Raw genomic sequence first — 11970 nt, 5'->3', positions numbered from 1 at the left:
GGGAGATCATTCATCCATCCGATCAAGTCAGACTTACTATACTGATCCACAGACATAGTGATTCCCTGTTCCTTAGTGCTGACAGCAAACATGATAGTGTTCCCAGGCCCCCCTGAAGGTACGTTCTAAAGAGAGAGACATTAATAGATAATGACTGGGAAGAGAACTCATAAATACCTTTTAAAAAATTAACAAACTCCGATTTCCTTGGACACATGAGCAATAAGAAAAAAATCATACAGTATCTTTTTAGGAAATACCTCTAAAAATTTCTCAGTCATAACTTGCTTCTGGCTTCACACTCCATGACAAGGGCCACTATTTTCTTGTGATGATGAGGAGTGTCCATTCTGGCCAGACTTCCTAGCCACTGACAGCCCTTCACATTTAGCATTTTCAGCCATTCTGATCAGGATCTCTAACCCAAGTGCTGCATTTCCAAAAGAACAAGACCCTTGCCAGCAAACTGGGAATTCAGCAGTCCCAGGGAGGGGGGACTAAAGGAGCTGTTACTTTCCCACTATTTCCAGAACAGGTCTGTGTCACACTGTTTACATCATGCATAATTCATCTGCTGTGATGAAATGTAACCCTGCATTTTAAAAAAAGACTTCTGCAACAGTGAGGATACTCTATCTTTGTGAGAAGCATGTCACATATTTTCCATGGGCATCAACTGCTCCTGCTTCTATTTAAATCTGTGTGGCCCTCTTCAGAGGGCATTATTCACTTCAGGAAGCCCATTCAGAAGGTGCTGAGCAGAAGAAGGGGAGAAGCCAGGATGGCAGCAGACAGCAGCATGGCTCCTGAAGAAAAGCCGAGAACTGCTCCTGTGAAAAGGGCTGTCCACAAGATCCGGATGGCCAGCCAGGTCTTCAGCTTGGCACGAGGCTGGCAGCAGTGGGCATCTGACCACCATGTAAAGCAAGAGCAAGAGCCCTCTGGATGGGTCCCCACTGCTGAAAGCTCATCAGCTGAGCCTGTACAAGAAAGTTCCTTTGAAAAATGGCAAATTCCATCTGTCAAGAGGGACCAAGAAAAAGATGATAAAAAATCCTTAGCAAAGGAATCGGTGACAATAAGAGATGCTGAGAAAAAATCAACGGAATCAGATGAAGACCTCAAAATGTTCAGCATTAAAAGCAAAGAGGTGACCAAAACAGTCGTCAGCAAAGCCTACGAACGAGGGGGTGATGTCAGCCTCCTCAGTGAAAGATACGAGAACAACAAGAGCAGCTCCGAGATGACCAAACTTAAAGAAGAATCAAGTGCTATTGACAAAATTCTTAGTAACAAATTACCTTCAACTATAAGGAGGAAGTGTTCAAATGTGGTATCAGAGCTGACCAAGGGCTGGGAGAAGATGGAAGATGAGGACAAAGATGGGCCCAAGGGAGAGCTGCTGCTGAAGTGTCGTGATGACAGCCTGGATGCTCAGGACAGTGGCTATGGGGAAGCAGAGGACAAGCTCGAGCAGGAAGACAGTGACCGGGAGGTGACAGCTGTGAGGATTAAACGGCCTGTCCCATCTCTGTAAGTAAAGCATCTTCATTACATCAACACAAATGGCAGAGGGACACAGCTTTCCATGAGGAAAATGGTGGGGGTGGGGGGGTAGAGGGAATAGGAAGTGGTCAAAGATGAACTTTTATTCTTGATTTAGAAGACTAATCAAGATTCAGGAGATCTTTCACTTATCACTCTGTGCTTAAATAGTTACTCAACAACATTTGACTATGTACGTAATACAAAAAGTCAGGAAGTTATATTTGGGAGATGTTAATTGTATTTAATTTGCACATTGGATTTACTGGTTCATCAAAATAACTACTTCTTAATACTTAGTCCATATTTCAGAATCACAACTTTTACCTCATCAAGAGCCTTTAGCTAGTCATTAATTTCAGCAAATTTTTTCTAAATCAATATATTTGACAAGTAATATTTCCAAATACTTATTTATTATTTTGCTTAGTATAAATTGTAAATATCCTCAGGAGCAATTTGAAGAGAATGTCCCAAATTAATGTTGCAGGAATTACTTCCATGTATTTCTTACCAGAAGTTGGGTTCACTGCTTCTCTTTGGAAGCTTTCCATGAATTTGGAATTCATCAACTCAAAGAAAGGAAAATTCCACAGTATCTTGGACCCCAAGTTCATACTGTATCTCAATCACATTTTCAGAAATTAAAAACTGGATCAGCACCGATGATGAAAAACTGATGAAAATGCCAAAACAGATATTGTGATCCCTGTGCAGACAGGCAGGCAGGCTGTATTATGGTCACTGTTTTGGTTTTACACCTCACTACTGATGAGCATTATCGTGACCATTAGACTGTGACTAACATAGTTATGGACTTCAATCATATAGAACCTTTAAGCACAGCTATCTGAACACACACCCCCAGAGCTATTTTAACTATTCAAATGGAATTAGAACGATGCTTTGCTGTACAGCTGAGCAGTCAGCTCCTGTAAGAAGAAAATGGTTAACAGCCCAAGTGAAAAAAGCTCCCCAGTAACCTAGGGCTTGAAAGTTCATGGTACCTGCTTTTGGCAAGGACTGTGTGCACCATCCTTTCACAGAAGTTATGACCTCAAATCAAAGATTCCAAATATACAGTGGAAAAAAGATACATTTGCAGCACTTATCTGTAAACAACTTCATTTAAAACAAATTTTCTCAGTTTCAAATGTTATAGTAGAAACAGACCAACTATCTAGCTTCTGTTAAACTTTTCTTATATTTTCCTCATATGTCTAATTTTAGTGCTGCTACCATGAAAAAGATTGATTAGCCATATTTACCGTGATCCAAATTATTGAAATAACACTCTCTATGTTACTTATAGCTCTTTCTTCCATTGAAATTGAACACAGAACTAATTTCCTGCACTTACAGTGCTGCTATCAGGACTGAACTTTTTTAACTATTCATTTTTTTTAAATTTTTTACAGCCTAAGAATATAATATTTCACCCTGCTACCCTTATGAACCTTTCAATGTGGTTTAATCTTCAAAAAGGCCATAAGTACACAGTTGTTAAAGCATATCTCCTATTTTCCTCTCCACATTCCAGGAAAAAAAGCATCAATACAAGTATTTTGTTTTCCTCACATCACACTCCATTATTTCCAGCTTCACTACTTACTGGAATAAGGTTGCTTCCTTAGCAGAAGGCTTGTTGACTCCTACTGGCATAAGAGACACTCTTCTGTTCATGCTTAGAAGCAAAATGGATGCAACAAAAGGGATATGAAACTCAAAACATTAAAATAGAATTCATACCTCTCCCCTACAGACAGAAACAGGGCAAATATGCAACATGGACATTATTTGCCTAGAAGGTCAGAATACATTTAGGATGATCATTCTGGTTAACAGGTTAACTTAGTTGATTGTTGCATGTAAAGCACCTCTTAGACTGACTAGAAGTTCAAAACCTTCACTTTGGGTGCACAATCCTTCGTGTCGGTGCAGTAGAAATATGAAGAAATGCTTCTCTGTGTACACAATTCACTTTTTAAACCTGTTATTAAGCTAAACAATGGCAAAAATAGCACTTCAGCAACTAGAAATGATTAAATTACAAGCTGCATTAAAAAAGTAAGTTTTTTTCAAGCCCATATGAGGCACAATAAAAGCAAGATGGTTTTCTCAACCACTGAGAAGATGATTTGGATGAGGAAGGCAATCATAATATTCTGCAGGAAAGGAAAATTAGTTTCAGTAGAAAAAGGAGGGAATACATTCTAGACCATTAAAGTAAGTAACAAAGACTTCACAGCCTCCTCCTGTCTCAGTCCCCCTCTTCTCTGAACTCAACCTGGGGAACCAAAGCTCTAGGACTTTCTCAGTGGTCATAGTCCCTGGAGAGAAGGGGAAGCAGCTGGCTGTGGCTGAGGAATAAGTCCTCCACAATGATATCTACTCATAAACTCCACTGAGACTGATGGCATCACTTCTTCAAGGCAATTTTGATTCACTTAGGATTTTTTCCCCCTGCCTTAACTGATAGCTTCCACATGAAGAGCTAGTGAAGCAATCTGAGCTCCAGCTGGAGTTCAGACTGTGCTGGCACAGGGTTTCTGTGACTTTTGAGGTAGCCATAGGCTTCAGGAGGCAAATTCCTTTGCATAGCCAAACCCTGTGACCACAGTTCCTCTGGGCAATGAAGGCACAATTCAGGTGAAGAGACAAAGGATCCCAGCTCTCCCTTTCTCTGTATGACAATAGCTTATATAGAGGAGCATTTGGTTTATTGTCGGGAAACCAAATTGTCTATATTTACCCCACTAGTATATTTTAATGCTTTCCTGCCAACACCTACCTGTTAGTCATTTACACAAAATTACAGGTACAGACATGCTGCCCTCTCTCAGGATGCTCTGTAGTCACATCACAGAAGAAAGGTGCACTTACTTGGCAACTCAGTATGCTCAATTCTTCTGATGATTTTCCACCAAATTGATAGGGAAGAGTATTTTGGAGCTTTTAAAACACAGTTTCTCAATACAGCTAAGCAAATCTTAGGGCAATTCCACAGCTAATGAAGTAGTGCAGCTCTCCTAGTTCTTTTTCTATCCCTGGCACTAGGTGTTTGCAGTTCTTACCCTAGCATAGCCCTGCCTAATATTGGCATCTTTCTGGTGCACTGATCTGAACTAGGAACATCTCTATGAGCCCTATTCTGTATTTCAACCAGCTTAGTAGAATACAAAGGAATGATCAAACAGCGGGGCAACAGAATTTTCTACAACTTTGCAGCCCTGTGTATTGTTTGCTAAGTGCATTTTGATTTTCTGGTGTTAATATTCAGCTGACATTACTGGGGAGGTTTCAGAGCAGCCTTTTGGGGAGGAAAAATATTAGAAAACAAATTACTTTGGCACAGCTACAGCACAGCATAGTCCCAGCTGAGTTCAGTACATATACATTGACAGGACGTGGACAGCACAAAGACTAGCTCAGACTATCTATAACTACCCCACAAGGTAGGGGCCACTAGAGGATAGAGTGTCTGCCTGGAGTCATCCAGAACTATTACACACATTAAAAAAAAGAAAAAAAAAAATCTCTGAAGGTCTTTCCTTATCCTTTGTCCTTGACACTTTCAGGCTTCTACTCTACACATGGGAATGTGCATTTTGGACTTCAGTATTTGTTCAGAACCATACTCTAAATATAGAAGCATAGACAGATCTACTGCACTCAATTAGCTCTTTGTTGTTGCTATAATCATTGACATCTATTACAGAGGGCAGATTTTTCTAGGCACTACCCTCTAGTTTTCAGCCAGGTCACACACCTACAGCAATCAGCACCTCTCACCTCAGGGCAGGCACACTTCAGGCTTGGCCAAGCAGGCAGGAATGGGGAACTGTGTGACTGACCAAAGGTACAGAACGTGCAGGTGTCAGCAACATAGTTTTGTTCCCTTACAGAATTAAGTAATTCTGGGACAAAGTTTGTCAAAACAGGCTCAGATCAGGGCTGGAAAGTGGTAGCATAGACAGGATAAAGCTGGGATCACGGAACTTACCTTTGTGTGCAAACTGAATGTGGATAAACAGCCCCTAGAGAACTAATGTAGAAGTGGTGAACTCGTGCCACCTGGTGGATTCCAACTCATCCCTAAAGCACAGAACCCAGTTACAGCAGAGACCAACAAACAGCAGAACTGTATCAGGAAAGGTGGACATGCAAAGCTCAGGTGTGTTTCTGTGTCTTTCAGCGCCAGCCGGCTGAGCGAGGAGGCGCGGAGCAACGCGCGCAGGAAATGCAGCGCCGTGCACAGCCTCAAGGACAGGTGGCAGGAATGGGCCGACCAGCACATCATAACGCAGAAGCTGAACCCCTTCAGTGAGGAGTTTGACCACGAGCTGGCCATGTCCACACGCCTGCACAAAGGAGATGAAGGATACGGCCACCCAAAGGAAGGAACCAAAACTGCTGAGAGAGCCAAGAGAGCTGAGGCCCACATCCACCGGGAGATCAGGGACATGTGCTTCATCATTGAATCAATGGCCAAGCCACGGCCCGACGGCAAGATCCAAGTCACTTTTGGGGAACTCTTCGACAGATACGTTCGTATTTCAGATAAGGTTGTTGGGATTCTGATGAGAGCCAGGAAACACGGGCTGGTGGACTTTGAAGGAGAAATGTTATGGCAAGGAAGAGATGATAATGTCATAATTACTTTATTAAAATAGGTTAGGCTATAACCAGAACAACTTTTGGAAAACTTTTCTCCTCCCTTGCCATTAGCATTTGCACACTTTGAATATAAGATTCCCTTGTTCACCACATAGAAAAGAATATTTTTTGAAATATGTATTTTATAACTAGTGCATGATAACCCAAACACCCAAATGGACTTCATTTTATACCAGAAGTGCTTTCAAGACAATTAAGTTAATTACTACATAAAAAATAAGGAGGAAAAGCAATATGGAATATAAGCAGCTGATGATAAAAGCCCATAGCAATATAAATAGCTACAGGAATATGAAACATGCCAGATCAGAAGCTGAATGACAAAATAAACTCAAAGTTTTTGATCTGAAAAATGGTCTTGTGCATGCATGCACTTTCTAATTAATTAACTACAATTAAAATTACCTTATTTTAATAGAGAATCAAGGATGCCACATTTGTTTTCTTTACAAACAATATGTAACTATTACTGCAGTATTCTCTTGTTGATACAACTGTTGACACAGCTTTCTCTTACATATCACATAAAAATTCTTCTTTTTATAAATGGAGTTTTATATATTTATTGTATTTATATAACTAATTTTTTAGATTGTTTCATATTTAAAGTTATGGAGGTTGGAATGTAATGAATAAAAATGTTTTGATTAGATAGCTACCTAAAAAATACCTTCTATGTAACATTGTGCAATGTCTTATCTGATTATCTATGCTGATACTGTTCTTATAAATACAGGGAAAAATAATATGTAACATATAAAAACTAGCCAGGTACTTGTACTTTTGTATACAGCAAAAAAGTGACTAACATCATCATCTCCTATTGAAATGTATCTCTGTGAAAAAAGAGAGAAACGGCATTCATAACTTCGAGGAAAATGTTGTTCCACATTACACAGAAATACTGACCTAATTTTAAAGGATTTGCCATTCCAATGTCACTAAAATAATGTATTTCAGTCCAGGTGATGCTGAAGAGGACTAAGTGCTAATGAACTAATACTTTTAGGACTTGAAATTGTATTGTTCACAAATCTGAGATCTCTGTAAGGTCTCTGCTACTTACTGGATTAGAGAGATCAGTTTACTACTGGAAAAATAGCTGTCCTGGTAAAATGTGCACTTCACATGAAAAGCATTTGTTTTAGAGCAGCTGCCTGGGCAAGTAATCAAAAAGAAGTGTTTTTTTCCCCCTTAATATTCTTTCAAACTGAAAGAACAAATATCTTCTTACAGAAGTAGAGGTGTATTAACATCTTGTCTCTGATAAAACAAATATTGCTGTCTTATTATGAGTACAGGTACTCCAGTCTGAAGCTTCAATGTACAAATAAACCAAGTATTTTATAACTCAATTATACAAGAACTGACTACTACATATCCTAAATCTATGTAGATCATTAATACTTTAGGCATAATTATGTGACTATGGAAGAAAAAATTCTAAGGTCGAATCAATGGAGCTTTTTTAATATTTTCTTGAGATCTCTTAGACTACTCAAGTTAACCTACAAAATGGATGTCTTAGTGTAATACTTACATATCATAATTTTTACCTGCATATTATTAACTTATTATTTACATCTTTATATAATGACCTTTTATAGCTATCTAAATTGCACAAAGCAATTTAGCATTCAACAGCATGTGTACTATTAGCAGTGTAATTATCACAGGAGAAAACAAACTACAATTACAAAGCTGGTAAGGTAAGCAGGACAGCAGAAATCAGAGCTGGCACTGGCATTTCTGCAGTGAAATGCAGCCAGCAGGACTGGCTTGCACATACCATACCAAATGTACACCAGTCCCTCAGCTGGACAATCCCCCTCTCTGCTCCAGAAGCACAGTGTAGCTGTCTATCACTGCAGTAGCACATACTCTTTAAGTGGAGAAAGAGGAGTTTTGTTCCCTTAATTGAGCTCCAAATTGCAATGACAACAGTAAAATACCCTGATGACATCTGTTCTTTTATGAAGGGAGAACATATCAGTGTTTAAGATTCAAATACTGAATGAAGAATACAAGATTATTTTTTTATTTGAAGTTGAATGAATAGTCAATGCTCTTACTCATCTTCCAAGAGCAAATTTTATGCAGATATTCTAATTCCTGTACCAAAAAATAATTCTAACGCAATATAAACAGGTGAGTAGGAAAATGCAAGCAAAAGCTGTATGTCATAAATTATGACCTTTTTGCAGATTACACAAAATCAGGCACTAACACAGATAGGATTTAGAGCCAAAAGATGGTACTTTAAGAATCCCACATTTGGATCCCAGGTACCCAAATAAAACACCAAATTACTCAGTGAATTCATCTAAGTACTGGATGCTGAGACACGCTCTGCTGGCAGCTAACTCTAGATAAATGGGTCTCACAAGCCTTCAGTGAATGTCAAACCCCAACACTTTACAATCATGGAAACAAACCTTTCCAGGAAAGATGGAAAGGAATTCTATTGCAGAAAAAGAATGATGAACTGAAGACAGAAGGGACATCAAGGCTTCTATGTATGTCATACAGAAATTAACTACACCTCTGGTAATAAAATTCATGGTCTTGCCTAAATAGACATACACTACTTTCTACAGATCTCTTACACAGTCAGTTGCTTCACCAAGCATTGCCACAGTCACTTATGCTTTAAATCAAATGTCCTTCTTTTTCTGAACTAATTTAGTATTTTACAAGCATGATTGCTAATGTACTGCTCACACCAGTAAGCGCCAATTTCCACTTTTTTGCTTTCTATTTGCTTTTCCAAGACTGGTCCAATACTTGGCAACATTCAACTACTGAAGATTTTTGTGTGCTTTCATTTAATTATTCAAAGTATAATTATTTATAAAATTCTCCACACCACCTTCTAAAAAACTAAAATATATTTATTTGCAATATGAGCTTAGGATAGAGACTATGCATTTGAATCAATAGTTTTGTCAGCAAGGATGATCCGAGACTTTTCTTTTTCCCTGTCCTTCTTCAAAATGGTTGGAAACAATGTATTTCATTCCCACTGCTTCCCATAGGGCTTTAAAAAGCCCCAGAAATGCCAAAAAAACATGGGAAAATGCATTCTGTACATTCAGTTGTTGAATGAACAGCAAAAAATGGCATTTGTGCTTCTACATAAACTCAACCTTCTAAATAAACTCCAACTCAAGTTTATTTTTACATATATTTAGATTTATTTGCTATACATCACTGTGAGCTTATAGTACTTGAAATCCATTACAGGATTTTTTTTTTGTTGTTGTAATCATCAGTTGTAACTCCACAAAGACAATAATACTGCTGTGGAAGACCAAAGGGGAGAAAAGCCATTTCAATTTATTTACAGTTCCTTATTTTGTAAACATTTACTCTACACATTGTACTAAGTTCTAATAAGGATAAAGAGATATACATAGAGACAGGAAACAAAGCCCTGTTTTTCTATTCATATTGAGCATTAGCATATTATAAATGAAACATCTGCCCTTTCTTGTTACCATAGCAGTAAGCTGTCTTGAAATAAGTTTTTTTTTTAACTTTCCAGAAATGTAAATATTTTGAAATATACAACTACATCTACGTAAGCCAACCCATTTGGCTTTTATTCCATTTCTAGAATAATTTAAAGTGCTATAAGCAACCCGTCAATCAACACTTTTCTATAATAACAAAACTACTTTAAACATTAATTTACAAGATAATATACAATGTTTGTCTGAAATAGCTGAAATTTCAGCACAAAGTCAGTCACTGTCACACTTAACAGCAATTTTTTTGTTTTTTGTTTTTTGTTTTTTTTTTTTTTGCAGAACATAGAATAAAAGCTTTGAAACAAACAGTTTTGTTGAGCTGTTATTGCCACAATGGCTTATCAAGTTTTCTACAAAAGTGAACAAGAGCTACTGGAACTGTATTCTAGCCTGTCATTTATTTTTTGAGGTCACATGACAGTAAGTTTGCATATTCCACAAGTCTACTGAATTACAATATTGTCTACCTATGATACATGATGTCATTTTAATCAGAGCTGGTGCTTATTGTAAATTTACAACACAGACCCACTCAAAAACATCACAAGTTTTTTTTTCTTTGGACAGGAATAAGCTATATTCTTGGAGCTGATGTGCTACACGGCTACAACAGTATAACAGTATATATCTGACACTTTATGTTGAAGAAAGATGCATCTGTGTCTGTACTTTTAATGCCCTACTATAGCTACAAATTGTTCACTGAGTTTTGCTTGCTTTAGCCTTTTAATTTCTGAACTATCATATTCTTACATTCTCTTGCTATTTTGTAAGTCTTTGCCACTTAGCTCAATATTGTCAGTATTTGTCCCAAACCTGCAGATCCTTAACAGCATGTGCAAAACACTCTTTAAATACAATCAGCATGCAGCTACAACACCTATTAACTGACTTTTTTTCTACACGTGAACAAGAAACAAGACAAGTGGCACTGTTGACTTTGGATATCTTCTAACTTCACCATTTGTGTACTGGGATGCATTAGGAAGGAATGCTCAGCTTCTCATCCATTTGTGGCACCACTTGAATAACCCATCATTGGTCTGGACCAATCTCTGCAGTGCCACGGCCAAACACCCACACGCAGCTTTCTTAGAGGTTCACAGAGGGCAACTTCATTCATAGACATAATTTGAATACAAAAATAATAAGCTATATTCAATGAAGCAGCCCCCTAGCAAGATTGCAGGAAAGGTGTGTGTGGGAAACCTGGGAGGCAACTGTAATATAGAAAAGAAAATTTCACAGGCCACAAGGCTCAAAGTAACTAATGTTAATTTTTAGTCCACAAGGTCAATATTTTGTAAAAGAGTCTATAGCTTAGAAAAAGTATGACAGTATATTACAGATGCAAGAGCATGAAAAAACATCTGCTATTTAAAAACAATAACTAATGGCCACACTGAAATATTAAAAAAAAAAAAAAAAGATAAGTAAAACACATTATATTGCTCCTAGGGATTTTTAAGCTGCACTGATTCATGTCAGGTTTGGGACAATAACCTGTAGAAATAGTGAAATACTTATTCAAAAGCCCATATTTCTATGTCTTGAATAGTGAAGTCTTCCCGCTTAGAAAGTGTGTGATTCCCAAATGTTTTACATGAATGACTTCTTCCATGGTAGAGATCACCATCAAGCCAAAGAGCAAACTCTCCTCTGCAAGACAGACAATATATTAAAACAAAAGACTGAGAAAATAAGCATTAAATACATCAATATATTTTTAACACAAGTACATCATGGCTATTAATAAATTTATGCTACAAGGATTTTTTTTTTTTTACTATTATTAATTTGGGAATATCCCTTTTGCAGATATTCTGAAATAATCTAACTATAATTCTTTGGTTTTCAGCCTCTTCCATTTTTATTAAAGAGATGACATAACACCACTTTTATATCTAAAGAGAATGCTAGCAACAAATAAGGAAAACATTCCAGAAGCATATGCACTTGCATGGGCAGGAAAAAACCAGGACATGACAATGTATGATTTCTGGAGACCCTGGCATGTTTTGGGGGGCTCAGTTTCAATTCAGGCCTCTTCTAGTTACATATAATTTTCACATTTACATCCTTCCACAATCATATCTTGTGTCCATTCTGAATACGGGAAGACACACATGCAAGTCAAGCACGGAAGGCATCATAACCTTGCAGGGCAGAAACCTCATGCCACACAACAGGGAAGACAAAACTCCTGTTTAAGTTTTGT

At 37.8% G+C, this 11970-nt stretch overlaps 2 protein-coding genes across 8 annotated transcripts in view; one reads left to right on the top strand and one right to left on the bottom strand.

The window, feature by feature from the left end:
• Positions 1-781: 781 nt before the first annotated feature.
• ABRA (actin binding Rho activating protein) lies at positions 782-6218 on the top strand. The gene is made up of 2 exons (XM_053958398.1): positions 782-1533; positions 5741-6218. Exons 1-2 carry the CDS (start codon positions 782-784, stop codon positions 6216-6218), a joined length of 1230 nt encoding a protein of 409 aa, XP_053814373.1.
• A 3174-nt stretch (positions 6219-9392) lies between these two features.
• The window catches only part of OXR1 (oxidation resistance 1), a 138406-nt gene continuing 135828 nt past the window's right edge, over positions 9393-11970 (bottom strand). For all 7 annotated transcript variants that reach the window (XM_053947733.1, XM_053948499.1, XM_053950064.1 and 4 more), the window contains one exon: positions 9393-11411. In XM_053947733.1, coding sequence (XP_053803708.1) covers positions 11276-11411 — 136 coding nt within the window. In that variant the 3' untranslated portion in view covers positions 9393-11275. The remainder of the gene's footprint in view (positions 11412-11970) is intronic.

This window comes from Vidua chalybeata, chromosome 1 (assembly GCF_026979565.1).
Source record: "Vidua chalybeata isolate OUT-0048 chromosome 1, bVidCha1 merged haplotype, whole genome shotgun sequence".
Lineage (NCBI taxonomy): Eukaryota > Metazoa > Chordata > Aves > Passeriformes > Viduidae > Vidua > Vidua chalybeata.
The sequence above is the reverse complement of the archived record's forward strand: the minus strand, read 5'-3'. Positions and strand labels throughout refer to the sequence as shown.

What these genes read in the sequence shown, in the direction of transcription:
- ABRA (XM_053958398.1), top strand. Translation starts at nt 782, where the DNA reads ATGGCAGCAGACAGCAGCATGGCTCCTGAAGAAAAGCCGAGAACTGCT. An exon ending in AAACGGCCTGTCCCATCTCT is followed by an intron (nt 1,534 to 5,740) that starts GTAAGTAAAGCA and finishes TGTGTCTTTCAG; the next exon opens with CGCCAGCCGGCTGAGCGAGG.